General features: G+C 42.3%; 1 protein-coding gene across 1 annotated transcript in view; it reads left to right on the top strand.

Moving 5' to 3' along the window:
• Nucleotides 1-332: 332 nt before the first annotated feature.
• Nucleotides 333-20158, top strand: part of LRRC27 (leucine rich repeat containing 27) — a gene marked incomplete at both ends in the record, with an annotated part of 30514 nt that continues 10688 nt past the window's right edge. The window contains 5 exons of the mRNA XM_082308717.1: nt 333-545; nt 889-1019; nt 4128-4186; nt 11817-11969; nt 17780-17937. Coding sequence (XP_082164843.1) covers nt 333-545; nt 889-1019; nt 4128-4186; nt 11817-11969; nt 17780-17937 — 714 coding nt within the window. The remainder of the gene's footprint in view (nt 546-888; nt 1020-4127; nt 4187-11816; nt 11970-17779; nt 17938-20158) is intronic.

The following is a 20158-nucleotide window of genomic DNA, read 5'->3' as shown; positions in this document are numbered from 1 at the left end:
TTTCTGCCAAGCCTGCACAGGACGTGGTGTGGGGGCAAAATAGCCACAAGGCCCAATCGGTGATTTCTCTGATTTACTATACCTTTAAATATGCATTATGGTATATTCTATCATTATTATAAGAGTGTGTGTGTGTATATATATATAAAGAACAATTTGTTTGTACAAAGAACACACAGCACTGGGGGTAAGCTGCAAATTAATAATATAGAAAAGAAACTTGCTTTGTGTATGCTCTCCTTCCAAAATACCTTGTTATTTTTCTCAGCTCGTGACTTGCCTTCAGCCGATCAGTTTGAATTACCGAGTCGGTATTCCAGGCTCACTGACAAATGGATGACAACTACTCTCGAGAGTTTAACGGCAGCGGCGATAATTTCGGAGAGGAACATCTCAAAAAGAGAAGTTTGTCTGGTTCTAATTCATCAGAAGAGATCTGGAAAGCTGTTGAACAGTGTCTGTTGTCATCTTCAAGTACTCTTGATGTCAGCAGAAGAAACGTTAAGCATCTTACTGAGGAAATATATAGGCTGCGCAGCATAAAGGTGAGTGAATTGTCACGAGCAGTTCTGATACCTTTGGCTTGAGTACAGCCCACAGCAGGTACGGGCTCCTTGCTTCGTCAGGTGAGTGGAAAACCTACAGATTCTTAGCTACGATCTTTAATCCCTGTTGTTTGTTTGTTTGTTTGTTTTTTTAAGAAAAAGTCCTTAAATAAATGACTTCCCTTTGTAATTTATAGAGTTGTGTATCCTTTAATGCCCTTTAACAGCGTTCTTTCCATAAAAGCGTAGAGCAGTGTACAGTTTTCACATTCGACATTTTGCATGCTGAGGAACAGCCCCTCTCTTTCTGGATTTAAAACATGTTTATGTTTTTCTCTGGTAGTACTTCCATCTGGAAGGAAATGTCGTATCAACGATTCCCGAGGATTTATTTCAAAAGCTGCCACATCTTGTTTGGCTGGATCTCCGGTATAACAAGATTAAAGCTCTTCCCCCTGGAATCGGTTACCATAGGTAAGATCATTGGTCATACAGATAATTTAATAACAATTGTATTTGTCTTCTATTTGCCTTACTGTAATTTCATTGTAACAGTCAGACTTTTATATGCTTTTGTTTGGCGTTGACCTCTGTGCAGGAGAGCAGTGAATAAGCTTAATTTTGTTTACTAAAACTCAGATGAACTGAAAGGTTCAATTAATATTACATAGTGAATTTCTAAACTCTTTTAACTTTAGAAATGTAAGACCTGTAAGTCTTTTCACGTGGGTTTTGCACCACTTTCATTTTATTGACTGTAGGTGACTATTCCTACAGTGGTGTAGGTGAGGAGAAAACGGGGACCCACAGTTACAAACCCCGTGTCACTCCTGAGCGGCAGCGAAGGACAGTTCAGTCACAGAACGTTGCCCGTCGACCTGGCTGTGATGGGTGTCTGACATGGTGTTCGCTGTCGGAAGGATGAGTCGGCCGTCACTGGTTCAGACGGAGCGTGCGCGGAGGAAAGCGCACCACTCTGCTGTGACCTGGAAAAGCGCGCTTGCTCTCGCATCGCCGCGGTCACCAAAACTAACTTCTCCCCGGTTTCTTGGATGTCCTTGGCCAATTTCTTGCTTCTCGCAAGAAGAAGCACAAATCACAATGTATGGTAATTAACAGGAACAAAGAAATGTTTTTTTTACTGGAAGGAAAAACAAGACCAGGACGGGACAGTTCCCTTGCGGCTGTGGTTCTAAAAGAAACCTTTCTGTGAAGAGCGGTGAGTAAGGAGGAAAAGGAGGCAACCCTTGAACAGTATAGGCTACAGAATTAAAAAAAAAAAAAAAAATTCATGGCATCTTGTGATTGAAACAAGGTGCTTAAAAGTATTTTAAGATCACTTGTTTGTGAATCATTATATATTCAACTTATCATTAGAAAAATACAGTAAATGAAGGTTATGCCTCTAAAAATAGCTGAAAAATGTCAAGTTTAATGACATTTTCAAATCTTAAGTACAGCTTTCATAAATTATTTTTAAATTGGACAGGACTGATAGTATTTTAATATGGTTTGTAAATGATATGATCATCATTGTACAAGCGGTTGAAATGCTTTGGGATTAAGGCATTCTCTGTGTGCATCTTCCTCGAAAGTAATGTCGGTCCATAGTCCCTCCGTGTATTATGCTTGATCTTGTTTGTATTTTTCCATTGACTTCAAACAGCAGCTCAGCTTTTAGAAAATGCCCATCAGAAATATTTACTGAATATTACTGAGCTTTCTCAACATCATTATAGTTTCATTTTTTCCTTATTACATGTTGGAGCATAAGATCTGTTTTAAGATGTTTGGAAACTGTCTGGGTATCCTTTTCGAGAAGCAGCCGAAAGTATTGTTTTCATCAAAAGCAAAGACTCACTGAAACATTGTGCTGGTTTGGGGCCTGATCGGTCGACCATTCGAGTCGTTCATGAATATTTCCTTGATTTTAATAGATATTCTGATAAGAGTTTCTCCAGGTCAAACAAAAACACCGCCTCAGTTGTGGAAGCGGTGTCTAGCCCGGCGTGCAGGGAGGGCAAGTACCGCTCTAAGACTCCTCTCTCTGGAGCGCTCCCCGAGGCCTGGCCGCAGGGCCGGCAGGGTCGGCCAGCGGCGTGCTCCACGCCGCCCTCGCGCAGAGGCTGCGTTCCGGCGAGAGCTGGCGAGAACGAGCGTTTGCCGTGGCGCGGCAGGCGCGGCTCTCCACGCACAGGGCCGCCGACGCCGACGGGATCGCCCTGGCGTACCCCGGCGCCTCGAACCACGGGGGAATTCGGGTTTCCGAGTCTGGAATCTCCTGTTGCTTTCACTTAGTTTTTTGCTTTAAAAAGAATTCAGTATTCCACTTCAAAAATGCGAACGTGAATATGGTGCTTTCGTTTTTTTGACTGAATTGAAATGTTTTAAAATGTTGCCACAAATGTTAATCCGGTGTTGAGCAGCTGCCAAAATGTTTGTTTTTCTTTCCTAGAGGTAAAGAAATATTATGACAGAAACTACCAAGCTTTCTTGTTTGTTTTGTTGAATTTTAACAGTAAACAAGTCAAATTGCAACATTAGTAAATAAATACCCATTAACCTTTGTGTTAGGATGAAATTTCATTTATGGTATGGACAGCACCTTGTCTATAGAATATCACTTGATCTGATATATTGCTGGATATTAAAAGCTATTTGAAAGAATGCTATTAAAATGGCAAAATGAAGCAGTCAAAAATGAGGAAACGGGTGAAGTATGGTTTCTGTATAGTCTCCGTTTCGTCGCTGCCTGGTGTCAGCGGCTGTGTGCTACAAGGGGAAGCAGAGGCGACCTCCCCGCGTTTGGGCGAAGTGTCCCCGTGTCCTGAACACCCCGCAGCCCGGAGGCTCCCGCTCGAGACGCTCCAAACACCAGCGTGCGCAGCAGCTCTGGGCGCTTCCCTTGCTAAACAATCCCGGCTGCTTTCTGAGCACAGCCAGACTGACGCTTTTTCAGAAGCTTAGGATTTGTCTAAACATTAGCAGATTTTCAGATATATCAAAAAAAATATTATCTTATATGTGATATCAATGTTGTGTGTGACCCATGCCAAGCTTCTAGGCTGCTTCCAAGAATAGGAACATTAGAGGTTTTCAAAAAAAGAAGTTGATGAAATTATGTACAAATAGGGCATGTTTCTTTCTAATCTCGTTATCAAAAACGGCTGAGCAATTTTAGCTCAAATTTAGCCTGAGGAACGCGCTCAACCCAAACAGTTGAAGCTCAGCAAAATGATAAACAACTGAAAATGATGTGTTTATAATTGGAACAGTCAGTATTAGACTTTAAAGTGATAAGCGGGCTTTGCAAAGAAAGATCAAATACTAAATACTGAAGTAGTGTATAATAAGTGGGCATAAATGCAAACTTCAGCTTGTCATACCAGAAAGCTTTGGGGTGTGTTATTTTCCAGCACTGACGTTAGCGATGGAGAAGTGTGGATTTGTCTGGTGGAGTCCTTTCTGCAGTAGGAAACAAAAGCAAGACACAAATGCAGAAGGAAAAGTATTCTTGTGTTTCTATTTAATTAAATGAACTTTGCTCTTACAGTCGCTACTATTTTCTGTTTTATTGAAAAGGCAATTGAAAACTCTGCTTTTAGAAGGGAATCCTATAAAAGAACTACCCGCAGAGCTTGGTAAGTACTCGCTTCTTTTTTTGGAGATATCACAGATGTTTTTTGGCTCTTGGTGTTTAATTCTGTGGTTAGGCTTTAAAATACTTTATCTAAAGAATGGTTTTAATTTACTACAAACTTGTACTATGAGAGAGGGAGAAATTACTTACGTTATTTATAATGATTGCCTTCATTGATAAGAGGGGAAATTTTTATTAAAATATCTGTAGTGTTTTTGTCGGAGACGTTCAATGTTGTTTCTCTGACTAAGGCTGAAGTAAAAAAACGTGTCTTGGACATCAGACATCTCAGGCTTCTGCATAGTAAGACATAAATAACTACATGTGATTAGAGCTGAGGACTTCTGCAGCAGTTTCTTACACTTAAGGATGTCTTTACAGTTTGTGACTTCATTTTACTAACTCTTTTTGCATTAGCAGTTACTACTTTGGAATAACAAATATTTTCCAAGTCAAATGTTCCTAAGGCAAACTGAGTAGGCTGCATGGATTCCTGGGATGGTCCAGTTGGGACTCCTTGGGCTCTCGGAGTCCTCACAGCATGAGTGTTGGGGTTTTTTATCCCTATCTGATGTTGGCTGAGCTGTAGGGCTCCTTGCTGTAGTACTGGGAGACTAACCTCCAAAGCTGCCGCTGGAGCCTGGGCTTGTGCCACCAAAACCAATGGCTTGAACTGAAGATGGCCACACAGGTAGGCCTGGCTTCCTTCTGCTCACCTAGCTGATGTTCATACTGCACTTCGGCATACGTTTTTGCAGCTGCTTATGGTAGACAATGCTGGCTCCTGTGCTTTGCTGGACTTCTTTATATTTGTTTTCACTTTCCAGTACTCTCTACATAAAGTATTGTACCTGCTCTGTCCCTGAGATGACGTCTCTGCTAGAAAATAAAACGTGCCCAGGGATATCCCCAAGTACTGAGGCCAGCTGGCAGAAAATGACCTGTTCCTGTACAGTTACGCTGTCTCGGCCCCAGACAGGGTGGCAGCCTGCGGAGCTCCCCGGGAGCGGAGCTGGAGCGTCTCCGTTCTGGCCACGCGCAGGAATTGCCAGGGAGAGGCCGGCTGGTATGGGCAGACGTGTATCGAGGACTGGTCCGACCCTTCAGCAACATGGACAGTCATGGTCTAAGGCCCGAGAATGTTCCCAAGCACTCTTAAGTGTTCTGTTATTTTAACAAAGCTTTGCTGTTCATAGAATCACAGAAAGCTTTGGGATGGAAGGGACCTTTAAAGGCCATCGAGTCCATCCCCCCTGCAATGGGCAGGGACATCTGCAACCAGATCAGGCTGCTCAGAGCCCCATCCAGCCTGGCCTTGGATGTTTCCAGGGATGGGGCATCTCCCACCTCTCTGGGCAACCTGTGCCAGTGTTTCACCACCCTCATCGTGAAAAATTTCTTCCTTATATCTAGTCTGATCATAGTTAATGCTGTGCAAGTGTGGTTCCTCCTGCTCCTTGGGCAATGCATTAAGAAAGCAACCAGGCACAGCAGTAAATACCCTTACGTGACAGCCATTCTAGCCCTGTACCTCTGCTCAGATTTTGGCAGAAGATGTTGCTGATGCAATACTGGCCCTCTTGCTTTCCACCTAGTAGTTATTCCGGGGCAGTCTGGACTGGTCCCTTTTTGAGGCTTCCAGCACCAGGGTCTTCCGCACAGACCTGGCACTCTTCACCTCTCTAGGGCCCTGCTTTCGTCAGGCCTGGCCTACCCACGGGCTTTGGGCCAGCTCATCCTCCCAGGTCAGGCCAGAATCGCCTCTGGCCCTTCTGAGCTTTGTGCTGAAATCGTTCCCAGCCAGCGTGCCGGAGGGCGCAGGCGTGCTGTGCGCTGGCTGGCCTGATGGCATCTTCACACGCGCGTCGGGAAGGAAAAACGAGCTGACCCCCGTGGTGCAGAGGCCGTCTACTCAGTTCCCAGGCGCTACCGACGCTGCTGTACTAGTTAGCTTTCAGTTGCATCCTGAAGCAGGGCTTATTCCTGTGGAGGCTATCTCCTAGAAGAATTATTTTTGAAGGAGAGCTTTGAACAGGGGATCAAAGCATATAAGAGCACAGGGAAGTGGCCTCAAACTGGAGTCGGGCTTAGTGACCTCTGCAGTCCTGCTGTTGCTCGTCCGGCTGCTGGAGAGGAATGGCTGGTAGCCCAGGCAGGGGAAGGACAGAGGGCGTCAGTTGTTCTGTTCGTGCTTCACGTGAGGCAGCCTATGTCTGGAAGAACTCTGCTCTTTCTACCCTGAGCTGAGCGGTGACTGAATCAAAAAAACATTATTTGCTGATATAAACATCCTTGTGTCTCTCAAAGTAGAATGGGCCACTGGTATGCTGGCCTTTCTGCAGTAAAACTTGTTCTGTGCAATGCTGTTTTCTGGACAGATCCTAGATCAGGACTCTCTCTTGCTGTAATACTTCGATCGTTACAGGTTTCCCAGATTGGTATTGAGGTGAGGGAATTCCTGCCATATGTCGCACTTACCCGTTTCCCCTGGTTCTGTGGATGAGAGGCACCAAAAAAGGACACTAGCGTTCCTGCTGCGTTGGAGGTTTTGTTCAAGCCACAGCACTTGGAAAAGCGCGCTGCAGGATTGTCAGGGCAGGTTTCGTTGGGCAGCAGTGCAGTGATGACAGATGGCTGGAGGCATTTGTAGAGGCTGGCTGCAGCCAGGCTTCCCAAAGCGGTGTACGTGCTCGTCAGCGAGTGGTGCAGCGATACCCGGCTTGAGTAGGGGTGGCCCAAGCCCGGCCGGTCTGCTCTGCCGCTCTGCTAGCAGGGCTTTCGGCATCATTTGCCTTAATCACTTGCACCCATCCACTTCAGTATTTGTAACAGTCCCAAGAATCCTGGATAAGGCTGGCGGGATTGCTGTGCTGGGGTGATGCTGTCCTACCATATGCCTTACTTTGGATGATCTGTTCCCTTGGCAGAGCCTGTATGTCCATGGCATTGCCGCCTAGCAGTCGTATATACCATACCTGCCACCATGTTATATATCCAGAGAGATATGTGTGTGTATGTGTATATGTACACACGTGATGTGCAGACCCATGCCTCCCTCTGCCCACAGCAGCTGAGCTGCTTCAGGCTTGACTCCTTACATAGCGGACAGCGCGAGGCTTGGACCGGCACAGTGACTTGAACCTCAGCTAGAGGATGGTAGCTGTAATGCAAGGACTTGCCTTAATCCAGGTTACTAAAGGCTTCTGGTTTCCCTGTGGTGGAGCTGTGTTTGTCGGGACTTGCAAGGCCCCCGCAGGTCCCAGGCGGCCCGCATCGCCGGCTTCTCCGGTCACGGGGACCTGAGGAGATTGCCAAGCAGTCCACCTGGTAAGCTGGGAGAAAGCCTGGGAATTGTGCCTGTGACGTAGTGAGGGGTTGTCAAAACCTAGTATATTTTTACAAAACACTCGTGTTTTGACAAGATCGCTTTTTCTGACAAAATCATGTTTCATGAGCTAATTCCCAGCCCACTCTTCCTCCTACCCTTCCCTATTGCTCTCTTGTCTGTACACTTGCCATCCTAACCACCTGTATCAAGAAACAGAGTAGGAGCTAATGCTGGCAGCGTCAGCACTAACTTAGGTTGGAGTTACTGTCCTGCAGCAGCCATTCTGTGATTCTTTGTCTTCTCTTTTCGTAGTAAGTAGAACACCAGTTTTATGATGCTGGTATCAACAATACCAAACAAAAAGTTTGCGATGTAAACTGGGATGAGTTTGGAGGATGATCCAGCATAACTCTGTCTCGGCTGTTAGTGTTCATTTCTTGGGTGTGTATTTCATCTAGATCTGGAATGAAATTGTAATGTTTGCCTTCATTCATTGATTTTTTTTGTTTGTTTGTTTTTTGTGAAAAGCTACCTGTTCAATGAATGAAAAGTCTTTGGAAGGGGAGCAGAAGTCTGAATAGGTAGCAAAACAGCTTTGTTACTCACCGGTGGCTGTTCCTGGAGAGCTTACACTGGTTCACCTGATTTGTGTAGAATTATCACGTGTTCTGAATTCAATTAGCAAAGATGAAAAATTCATTGCCAGCCAAGATGTTTCAAAAAATGACCTCAAACGCCAGTGTACTGTGTGCTGGGTGGGCAGTGTTGTGGGCAACTTGGGCTACAAGCCTTCTGTTTCCAGGACTACCAGGGGCTTGCTGGAGAAGTCAGGAGAGTTACCTGGCTTTGGGTCAGTCACCGGCCTGCCCACGCCTCAGTTTCTTCTGCTGTAAAATGGGGATGGCAATGCTGTTAGAAAACTCTTCAAGCCTACTGAGGAAAGCATTGCATAGGAGCTAGGTAATATTATTGCTGCCTCTACCTAAGTGCTCTTTAGAATGATTTAGGAGCAATTCTAAAGCATGAAGAATCTCAGCAGGTGATGCAGTTTAAAATTGAAGTAAATGATTTTGAAAAGGATGCTGGAAGGCGGAGTGCCAATTTGCCATCCTCCCAGGCCTGCAGTGGAGTCAGTGCCCGCTGCCGCATCATGCAGCACGCGCTGTAGCTCCGTGTCCTGTGTGACTCCCCCACTGCATCCAAATCATGTTCAAACCTGAGTGCTTTTCAGCAAGATAAAAAAGAGATTCCATTTTTCCAATACTGAAGTCATCTGTGTGATTCATTTTGATCATTTCTGTTTAAAAATAGATTCAGTTTCTTCGTACTAAACTATTTTAAATCTAATTGTATTCCCAAATAGTTCTTTACAAGTGCATTCCCAAAGCCATTTCTTCTTGTTACTAATGTAGCTCTTGCGTTTCTGCATTTGTATTTTATGATTATTTCAAGTAATTTTCTAATTTGTGAATCATGACTGTATGAAAAGGCATTCTGGTAATTGTAACTCATTTAGCAAACTTTTGGTTTTAGATTGTTAGAATACAGTAAATCTAATAAACCTGCAAACCTCAGCATTCCTTATCATCAGTGCCCTATTGACAGCAATGGGTATGATTGTTCAGAGCACTGGGAATCCTTGCTTGTTTGACAGAGATGCACTCGTACGTGGGCGCTGTGGATATATTTCTTCACAAAACCAACAGCAATAACGACACAACAGCATATGTAGTCTCTGTGCAATAAATATGGACTGTCAATTTTATGCACTTTTGTTACTCTAACATAATTACGTATACAGCACTGCTGGGCCCTTGTGGTCTTAGTTTGTAGTCAAGTAATTCTTTCTTTGTGGGTGGTTTTTTTGGGTTCTTGGGGTTTGGTTTTTTTTTTTTGGCCAGTTTGTCTGCCTGGGGTGTTTCCCTTGATCCGTGGTACCAGGTAATTCCTCTTTTCTGACCTCTCTTCAGAACTCTTCTCCTTCCGCAGGGCGTTGGCAGGCTCAATCCGCGTTGTTCCCCCATAAACCTAACTTCCAGTAAAACAACAGTATGTCTGTTTTGCAGCCAGCATGTGGTACGCATGTGGTGCACTGAAATTTTCATCTAAGTGTTTCCCCACGGATTTCAACAAATAATTTTTTCAGTCCCATTCCTGTTCAGTTTCTCTAAATCGCCCCAGTCGCAATTTGAGCGCAACTTCAGAATAATCATAGAATCGTTAAGGTTGGAAAAGACCCTTCAGATCATCAAGTCCAACCGTTAACCCAGCACTGCCAAGCCCACCACTAAACCATGTCCTCGACATTGGCTCTCAGTTTGAGTTCAACTTTAGCAGACTTCAAAGTAACAGTTCTGATTAAAATTTGATAGTTCTAGTTCTAGCTATGGTCTGGGGGGGTGGGGGGAGGGAATTAAATTCTGAATCTTTTTGAGATTTGAGCTGCATTTTCCTTAACTTTCAAGTAAGTAACTTCGTTGGTGTTGGGATGGCAAAACTCAATTTTTCTTACACTACTGATAAGTTACCAGTCAGCTCTGACCCTGTGGCTCATCAAAAAATCCCAGATGAACAATGAAAAATTGGAATGTAATTGAAAAGAAATCAGTTTTAGGTGCATTTGTTCTCCTTTTCAGTGAAACGGGAACAAATGTGCATTCCATGGCGGTAATGGGATGTTGCAGTAAGTTCCCTGCGTAGCTGCGGTATAGTTCCAGATGCAGCAGGTTGTACCTACTGTCTCCTTGGTGTAAAGAATCCGTTTGCACTTGGGTCTCAAGTCTCTCTTCCAAGAGAGCGGACCCAGAAGGATCCAGCAGTTGTCCCACCGTGATGCTTGGAAGAACGCCTTTGCGCTCCCCCGCTTCCCGGAGAACCCTGGTACTACTTCAGCTGCTCCTTGCCTTCAGTCTTTATTTGTTCTCATGCTGGTTTTTATTTTTGCTTTTGAAGTGTGCTTTGTCAGTATTGCTGTAGTTGACATTTCTAGAGAAGCAGTGTCAAATGGAGTTGTTAATCACGTTGTAAAATTTGTTTTGTAACATTCCTTTCAGCTTTAATTGCTGGTAATTTAAAATCAAATAGCTGTGCTATTAGTAATGTATTTGTCATTTCTGCAAGTAAGGTTTTACAAAAACATTTTAAAAAAACAAATACACTATTTTATACTGTAGTGAGTAAAGCAGACAGAATTTTAAGCAGTCAACCTATAGAAAGTGAGGCGGATTAGACTGTACAGTCAAGCTGTGAATGGAGATTTAAAGTGCAACTCCAATAATACAATATGAAAAATATATTCTGATTGACTAGATTGAGATTGTCGATGTTGTTCTCAATGCTGCACTTCCTAAAGACGTTGTTATAAACCATACGTCAATCTAAAATAAATGTCAGGACAAAATATGGTATTACCTTTCTTTTGGAGACTTGGTGCATTCATGTTTGAAAGATTTAGCAGATTTCAACTGCTGTGTTTTTGGCTGGATTGAAACTGACTGAAAGTAGTATTTAATTCTGCAAATCCAGTTAGGAAGGCAAAATTGCTAATTTTATTTTACTTCTATGAAATGTAATTTATAAATATAAGTAATCAGCATAAATCTGATTTCTGAAATTGATTGTGCATATTTTGCACTTTGTTCCCCTTTCAGCAGACGGTAAGCAGAACGTGACGGGTGACTTCCACCCTGCTCGTCATCTTCTCTTGACGTGTGCAATCTGTGCTGCATCTACTTTTCCTTATGGGATGAGTAGGTGGCTGCGGCAGGCCCGCGAGACGCGTGAACTCACTAGCCCTGGGGAGGCTAAAGATTTATGTCGCTCTCTTGTTTGTCGTGGAGGGGTGGTGGCCCTTTGTTTCCTTGGGCAAGAAGAGCTAATGCTGAGGCTAGGAGTGAGAAGCAGTGTAGACCCAATGATTTCAGAAGTAGAAAATCAGAACAACGCACTAGAAAAAAAAGAAGGAAAACTTTAAAATCTTTAATTCCTTTCATATTAAAAAACTAACATAGGGTAAAAAAAAGGGTTTATCAACACCACAAATTCCATTCGTTTATGAGTAAAAGCATAAGATCAGCAACGGGGGGATTGTACTGGTTAGCTAATAACTTAATAATGGTAATTATCATAGGAATCATAAACACAGTAAATAACAGTCATTCGCTTTGGCTCAACTACTGTATATATCTGAAAACTTGCCCATCTTTAAAAATGTTGAACGGTTGGGCCCAATGACATTTCGAGGTCCCTTCCAACCTGGGCTGTCCTATGATTCTGCGTTTGCTAAATTTTATCGTTTTCACAGGAAACTTAACTTCGTTGACAGCCTTGAATCTGAGACGCTGTCCCCTTGAATTTCCACCTAAAGATGTCATACAAAAGGGATTAAAATCCATCCTGTGCTTTCTTCGGGGTTCTGCGCATGGAAGACTACTCTGTATGGAGCCAGCCACTTCAGGTACGTCGGAGATGTATTTGTGTGCATTTACTGTAATTTGTTTTGAAAAAATTGTGAACCAAAGGGTGCTTTCCCTGTGGGCTTTTTCACTAATGGGTGTCATCCAGCTTTGCGTCTGAAGGGGGTATTGCCGGCTAGGATAAATGAGAAAAAAGAAATGCTTCAATGTTGTGATAAAAGATCAAACTGAATCGTAAACCCCTAAGTGGAGAAGAGAGGTTGCGTTTGTATGAGGAAGTCTTAATTACGCGTGATGTGGTTAGAGAAACAGAAGACGAAGTTTCTGCAGAGGCTGTTCTTTAGAATCAGCAGAGACGCGTGAACGCAAGGTCGGGCCGTTTCATTAAGATGAAAAATGGCTAGTGTGCATGCCAGGCACTGCACAAGGATCGCAGAGAGGATCAGTGTACAGGTAGATGACATTTTATAGGGGATATAGGGGAAATTGAGATACTAGGGAAGTGAAAGAGGACACTTGATTAGCAGAAGACTGGAAAAAAATAGAAATACAGTTCCTGGCGTACAGAAAAAAGGTGGAGCCGATAAAATTACAGATGGGTCAGCGTAGCTTCTATTTCAGGACATAGTCCGGTTCAGGTGCTCAGACTGCTGCAAGCACTAAGGAGATTAGTGACAGCCCCCCATGGATGTCAGGCTCATCGGATGCCCTCCAGTGACGCTGTCGGAGGCCTGGTGGGGAAAGGAGAAATGGCTGCTGCTGCTGCAGTGGGGCAGCGGGGGCCACTGCAGGCGCTGGAGGCTGCCGCGGGCTGGCAGGCGACGGCCTCCTCTGAGCGTCTGTCGTGCCAAGGCGCGGCCGCCCGCGGTCCCCAGCCTGCGGCGACGAGCCGCGGCTGCTCAGGCGGCCGCGGGCCACTGCATGACCAGCCTCCTGCCTGCTCTGTCGGCGGTCTGCTCGGCCTCGGGCCCGAGGCAAGAGGAGAGCGAAAATACGTACAGAGGAAATTCCCTCTGGCTGCCTATGTGTCGTAAGGAAGGTGGGGACATAATTATCAAATTTGCACACAGTCTGAAGCACAGACCTACTTATTTTTAAAAATTTAGTGCAATATAAATACACCATAACTAATTTTCACAAGCTGCTTGATACTGTTCATCCTTGTACCAGAAGCCTGACAGTGTTTTCCGTGTTTTCATACTGTGTTTGAGCTCACATTCTTCAAAGACAAGCACAGTTTGCTCTTTGTCACGCTTTCTCTTTTTTTTTTCCACAGTATTGCAGTTATAAATTTACATTAAGAGGGTAAAATTAAGAAGTTGTCAGCAGAGAGGAAAAGATGCGACATCGTTTGCGTTGTTTATGGTCTGATAGATCCCAGAAGTCATTAATAATAGAAATACTGGGCATATTCCCACAGAAGATGACTTCTCATACTTAAGCTTTCCTGTAACGAAGGCTAATTACTGTGGATACCATTAGTACCAGACTGGAATTAGTGGTGTTAAAATGTGATATCATTAAAGGGAACGCAATAAATTCAGAGTATGAACGAGCCACTCAAAATGCTAAGCAATATGGTGAAATATAAAAATATCAGCTCAAAATACCATGATACTGAAAATGAAGTCAAAATACTGATGTAAAGATAGTTACTTTTTTTTTTTAATTAATCTCAATTCCATGTATGGTGTCATTAAAGGGAGCCAGGCGCATTTCCAGAACCTCACGGGATTATTGTCTTTGTGTTTTAAAGACCTTGTTTATAATTCTTGTTTCGAGACAAATTGTATCCCAGTAGTGTTGCTGAATTACCACTATTTACCTTCAAATTTCACCACATTTTAGTGTGACTTGAGAGTGAGCAGTTCATTTTTCTATATAGACAAGTTTTGTCTGCGTTACTAGTGCTTAATGTTTATATCATTTTTTCCATATTAGTGGACGCTTACGTTAGCATGCATAATATGTAAAAATCTGCTTACTTAACATTTTAAGTCATCAGGATCTCAAGTGAAGTTATAAACTAAGATACCGTCTGTATTTTCCTCCCAGCCTGGCTTTTATACTTGCAAGAGAACTTCTTTGTATGCAATCTGCAGACAGATTCACATGACGTATTAGAGAAGTTAAGTAAAGCAGCTCAGTGGGTTGGCAGGTTAAACTGTTTTCTCAGCAGACCTAAGTCAAGGCTTGTTTCAGACCCCGTTTTGTTAGCTTCCCGCTGATTTTGATACCTCCTCAAGCAAGGTCGTGCTAGATAAGAACTACTGGAGGTCAAGAACGAAGGTAGCTGGAAGAGGCAGGCTCGGAAGCAAGCCCAGCGCCTGCCTGCACGCAGTGCTCCTGATACCTGCCTCAGCCACGCCGTATCAGAGTTAGTGGGAGTTCATCATGTGGAAAAACTTAGAGTCTCGCAGGAAGGAAACCAGTGATACATTAAAATAGACCTTTTAAGTTGCACGATTGCTCTTTTAAATATGTTTTACTCTTTTAGAAGTCCAGTCCTAGTTTAATTTTTAATGTAGGCATTTCGATAGAGCTAGAACCCCAACGTCCTGTATTTCACGGAGTTGCCTACGCTGCAGGAGTCGGCACAGGCCATTGCTAAACATGAAATGAAATCAGAGACGTCCCCTTCCTAGGAAGGTAATCAGCGCCCGTGGAAGCGGCTGAGCTTCATTACGTGTTTCGGGGAATTTTTTTGTTACATACTAGCATTTTGATATAGGAGTATACAATAGTCACTTAACTTTTTTTTTGCTGTACCTTCTGCAGAATCTGTCATGTTTACTGGTGCATCGTGCTACATTCGTTTACAGAGAATATTAAAATGAAAGGGAAAAAAAGCTCTTAGTTTCATTTGTGCTTAATGTAGTTGAGGCTAATGTTTGTTTTTCTGGACGTAGGCCTAGTGCCAAGTGTAGGTGTTCACTTGGTATTTCCATCAACAGCAGAATAGCGTTTAGAATCAAAATAGGAAAAACACTTCGGAGTGGGAATAAAATGCCAAACATTTACCATTAATTTTCAAGGAGAACTAATGTGGCTCTTGGATATTCAAATTATGCCTTTTATAGACTTCCAAAGTGTTTTGGTCCTTACCATGGTTGAAATACATTGGAATGCTTCAGTCCAGTTAAACTGAGCTTTCTCTAGCATTCAAGTGGAGTTTTAGTAAGCAAATTATGCAAACCGAAGCAAAACTTCTGCGCAGTAGCATACAGATTTTTACTGTACTTATTGATATGAATTCTCCCCTTTACAATTAGGAAATTAATTTATTAATTTTTAATTTTACATTTTTAATTTTTACCTAAAGTAAAAAAATTAGGGTAGTAGCAAAAGCATGTCTTTTTTATGTTAGGCTAAAGCAGTAGAACCCCTGCACGGAAGACGGTACTCACCTTAGGGACAGGCTAAGTCTGTTCATGTAGTGTACTCCTAACCCTAGGGTAGTGGTAGGAGTTCAGTAGTGAGCTGAAAGAGGTTTCCTTGACTTTGTTTTTAAAGATGCGCAGACTGTGAAAATAGGCTGTCTGTCTTTTTATCTATCTGTGTGCAGTGAACCAGTATTATCTTTCAGAGATCACTTGCTATACTCAGCCGTAGCAATTTAGAATTAATTACGGCTGATCAGTCTTCCAGTTCGTATGTGAAGTGAGAGTTTTGGCTGGAAATTAGCGGAGTAGTTTCTGACAAGAGTGTGTCGTTTGTATTGTAAAGTGGACTATTGCAGCTGTTTTTCTGAGTTCCCTTACGCATTTGTTATACGCTTCCTTTCACAATAAACAAGTAATATGCTTGAAACACTCTAGTTAGTTATTTTGGTTTTTGACTCCCATTCAGTAGTACGCAGTCTTGAAAATTTTGAGGATTTTGTTAGTATTCTTCAAAGGAGCAAATCAAAAGCATTTTTTCTGCTGATTTTTGTCTGCATAAGAATGTGGGATTGCATTCTGTTCTACTTAATTCAAACACAATAGATTAGAATGACAAAGCAATTATAAATTATGCTCTGGAACAGCATTGTAACTTCATTATGCTATCATGTTTAATGTTAGTTTAGATAGTGGTGTATTTAAAGAAAAATAATCGCATGGATTTTAATATTTAGAATCTGTAGGCATGCACATGAAGTTTGGGAACCTTCTGTAATATGCAAGAGTTTTTTGCTCCCTCCCACGTGGCCCATCTGTTCATGTTGGATGAGAGCAGTGTGTAAGAAGTAGTATATACATACTTCATGCCGAGAGGATAACAGAATGTACCTTGGAATAATGCTTTTTCTCTAAAACACGAGAAGAGGAGGGAGATGAAATCCAGTGTGTTTCTTCTCTAGGATTCAGGGAATCTCCCAAGTCTATAGTTTACCTAGAACCAAACCTTTGCGTGTCTTAACGCGCTCTCAGCACGGCGGTCAGAGGTGAGCTGCGATATATTTAGCTGTTGTGGTTATTGTTTGGGCAGCAGAAGGTCTAGGGGACAGACCCACCCAAAACGTGGATGAGTTCTGTGCTGGTCAGCTGTTGCTGAGCTTGGCGCTTCTGGGGGTACCCCAGTAACTTCTTGCTAACTGTGGTTTGTGTACTTACACGTAAGTCACACGTTGGAGTGCAGCGTAGATACACCCTAGAGTTCATCATCATCATGTGAGTGTGAAAGTTCAGTTGTGAGTGAAGGTTAATACCTATAGAGGTGTAGTTTGAGATAATGATAAATTTGTTTAACGTGAGATGCCAGTTGGGATGAAATGCAAGGTGTGCTAAAGCTTTCATCAATACTTTGGTTTTCGTCACTACATTACATATTTAAATTGGTTATGTTAAAAGATCTTTCCTGTTTTGACTCACAGATTGCATTTAGGCACTTGTAGTATGTTAATGATTATTGTATCTGTTTGCTTTGCCTTTTTATTTCCTCTGATACATGGAACATATTTTTAACTCCTATTCATCATGCAGAGAACTCTAATTCAGTCGTACACAGTTCACGTAATACTTATTTATACCCAAATCTACATTGGCAGGCTATAAATGCTGCAGGAAAATGAATTGAGAGAAAAAGTTAGGATTATATACAGCCTTAATTCAATCCTTATATGCACATGCATTATGTGAGTCTTAATTTCCACTCTATTTTTTTCCTCAAAGTAGAGGTGCCAGTATAAACCTGGGATTTTTCCACTTTCGTGTCCTCCTCTGTTTCAGAAATCAGTGTCATTCGCACAGTGTATTTGACACGGCCGTATTTAAACCTCGCTGACGCCCGTGGTGGACTCTCCGTGTAGTTGCACGGGCCTTGGGTCAGCCCTGACGGAGGCGAGGGCTCCGGCGGTGATACGGGGCCGCGCTCTTTGGGTCGCACGTGCCCGTGGTAAAGGTAACGAGGGGCCTTCGGCGAGTGAGACTATGGATGCTACTCTGAGACCTTGATTTCTGCAGGGTGTCGAGGACACGTTGCTCTTAAACTCGGTGTAAGTCAGAGGTATTGAGCACTGCACAAAAATGATTGTAACGTTGAATCAGCCTCTGCGTGGTGGAATTGATAAAAAGCTGGGTGAAGAGTTTATCAAATCATGAGATACATAAATTATCAGTCGAAAGGAAGCCCCTGTTCTGCTCACATTCCTCAATAGGTTGTTGGTTTCTTCCAGATCACAGATTGCTTTAAACATGGGGAAAATCTTTGAGAGTAAAATATGTATTAAAAGAAAAAAAAGACCAATGAATCCCACTTCTGTCAGACTGATTGATTGACACTATCTAACTGCTATGTTTTGCTTAGGAAAAAATCTAACTTAATGTAATCGATACATAGGATTACAGTCATCTCCCTTTCGTTCCAATAGAAATGCCACCTGTTGAAAGGCTAAACTTAAGTGAACTGTTGCAGTCCAGTTTGGATTCGTCAGAGGAGTGGCCTAATGAAGAGGAAAAGCTAAGACTCCAGAAGCTGGAAGAAGAAATTATAAAAGATGAAAAAGAAGAATTTCTTGCTGCCGAAGGTGTAGGTGCAATCCATGATTTTACTGAAGCAGGGGAAAACCACAGGAGGAAAGAAGAGCTCTACTCAGCGTCAGCTCGTCTGTGCAGGTGACTAAGCTTCTCGCGGTGGTACAGGATAAGGATCTTACAAGTGCTGGAAAACTGTGCATTTCTACTGGAAAATATAAAAGGAGCTTAATATGCATCATTATACTCACTGTCAAATATGCATTTGATGAATAAATGGTATTTTTGACATAAGTATCTAGAATACAAACAACTTTTATATTTTCTATGATATTAAATATTTTTTCTCCAAAATTAAAAAACACTATCAATCTTTTCTCATTTACTTCCTTTTTTTAATTCCTATTTTGCTAATTGTACCCTTGAATGTCCAGATTCATTCTACTGAAAAACAGTAGAATTTTATAGTGCAGAATAACAAAGGACTGTAGAGTCCTGCAGGTAACTTAATTTTTCATTTCTAGTGTATGCAATATGATAAATAACTAAGTATAAATACAAGGTAATACGTTAAATTCCTTTGCATTTGCATACAAAGCATTTAATAAATGCTTTATTTGTCATATTTCACAATATGCAAATAATGCAAACCCTATTTTGGAGAATTTGGTGGGGTATCCTTTCTGAGAAAGGATTTGTGTAAAGGAGAGGATAAACGCACTGGAAATGTCCTTAATTTTATTCTTTCATCCAACTATTTTCAGTATTTACCATGATGTCGATGATTTTTTTTTTCCCCAATAATCATGAATGTTTTTATTGTTACTTAAAAATAATTTATTAACACTAGTTTTTAATAAACTAGAGCTGACTGATTTTTTTTAACTATTGACCATTTGCTTAGGTTTCAGATTTCAAACAAAAATAGAATGGGGGATTTTATATTTTCTGTGACTTTTCTTTCTTGCCTTCTCTCTTTCGCTCCTCGCCCTTTCGCCTTTGCCTCCCTCCGTCTCTCTGGTGTCACTCCCAGAAAACACCAAATACCGTAAGTCGGTAGCAAAAAGCCGTGCGCTTAATTGGCGTGGAAGGGATAGGGGGGATCCCCGATAGCCGGCGGTTTATCGACGTGGGAGATTGTCCGACGGACGGGCGCGTTCTGCGTTCGCTGCTGGGCCCGCGCTCTCCGTAGGCGCCGGGGGCCTGGAGGTGGCAGCCTGCCCTCGCGCGCTGCCTCCGCGCAGCTCTCAAGCCTTGCGTTGCCCTGCTGCTCGCTCCTCTCTACCTTCTATGGTGTCTGCTTACATACCGTTTGATACCGCGACTCTCGCCTTCTAGGGGTTTTTGGTTTTTGAAGTGCCAACAGTATGGAAAAAGTCTTGGGGAATTCATGGTTTGTGCTTACTTTTTTCCCCTCGCAGTACAACCTTGGGCTTGCAGTCATTTTTGTGAAGTAATTCATTTGGTAAATTACTTAAATGTGTTTTTTACTTTAAATATTTTACTGGTTGCATTAAAATAAAACAGACTGCTCATATGCAGGATCAGCAGGAGACAAAAAACTGCATTTTGAGGGTGTATATCACCATCATTAAATGTGCTTAGTTTTTTATGTCGTATTTAATTACCAATATCGAACTGTCTATTTTAAAAAGAGGATGTCCACACAGAGAAATAAACTTACTGAGTTTCTATCCTATGATAGGACAAGTCAGGCAAAGCGAGGTGACAAGTGCGGATCGGTAGCAGAAAAGGAGCTGAAAGAGGAACAAGCTGTATTTGAACGAAGGAAAAAGCAAGTATTACAATGTCATTGTCTTTTAAAAGTTGTTACTTAGCTTCTTAACAGATTGCCTAGTTGGCTATTTATAAGGAAAGAAGTAATTTCAAATACTTTGCACAACAAGTGGAAATATAAAGAGTGCTTTACAAAATACGGTGCTCCAAGGCAACAAGAAGGGTGACTTACCAAGCTTCTTACCAACTTGGCCATGGAACTCCATGAATTCCCATCCCAATTGAGCAGAAAATAAATCCATTTCAGTTAATTCCTATGTTGCGTTCCATGTAAACTTAAAGTTTATCTTTGCTGACAGAAGGCTACAGCTAGAGGGCAAACTCTGCATGTGACATAAAAATGTGATGTATCTAGGGTATAAGTAGTATATGTATTGAACAAATTTTGCTAAAAGAACTTGTTTATATCTCTGCGTATTTTCCTGCTATATGCATACACTTGGACTGCTGTTCAGAAATCAGTCCACTTATTACAGACT

This window comes from Platalea leucorodia, assembly GCF_965183815.1.
Source record: "Platalea leucorodia genome assembly, chromosome: 4".
Taxonomy (NCBI): domain Eukaryota; kingdom Metazoa; phylum Chordata; class Aves; order Pelecaniformes; family Threskiornithidae; genus Platalea; species Platalea leucorodia.
This window is presented reverse-complemented; position numbering and strand designations above follow the sequence as displayed.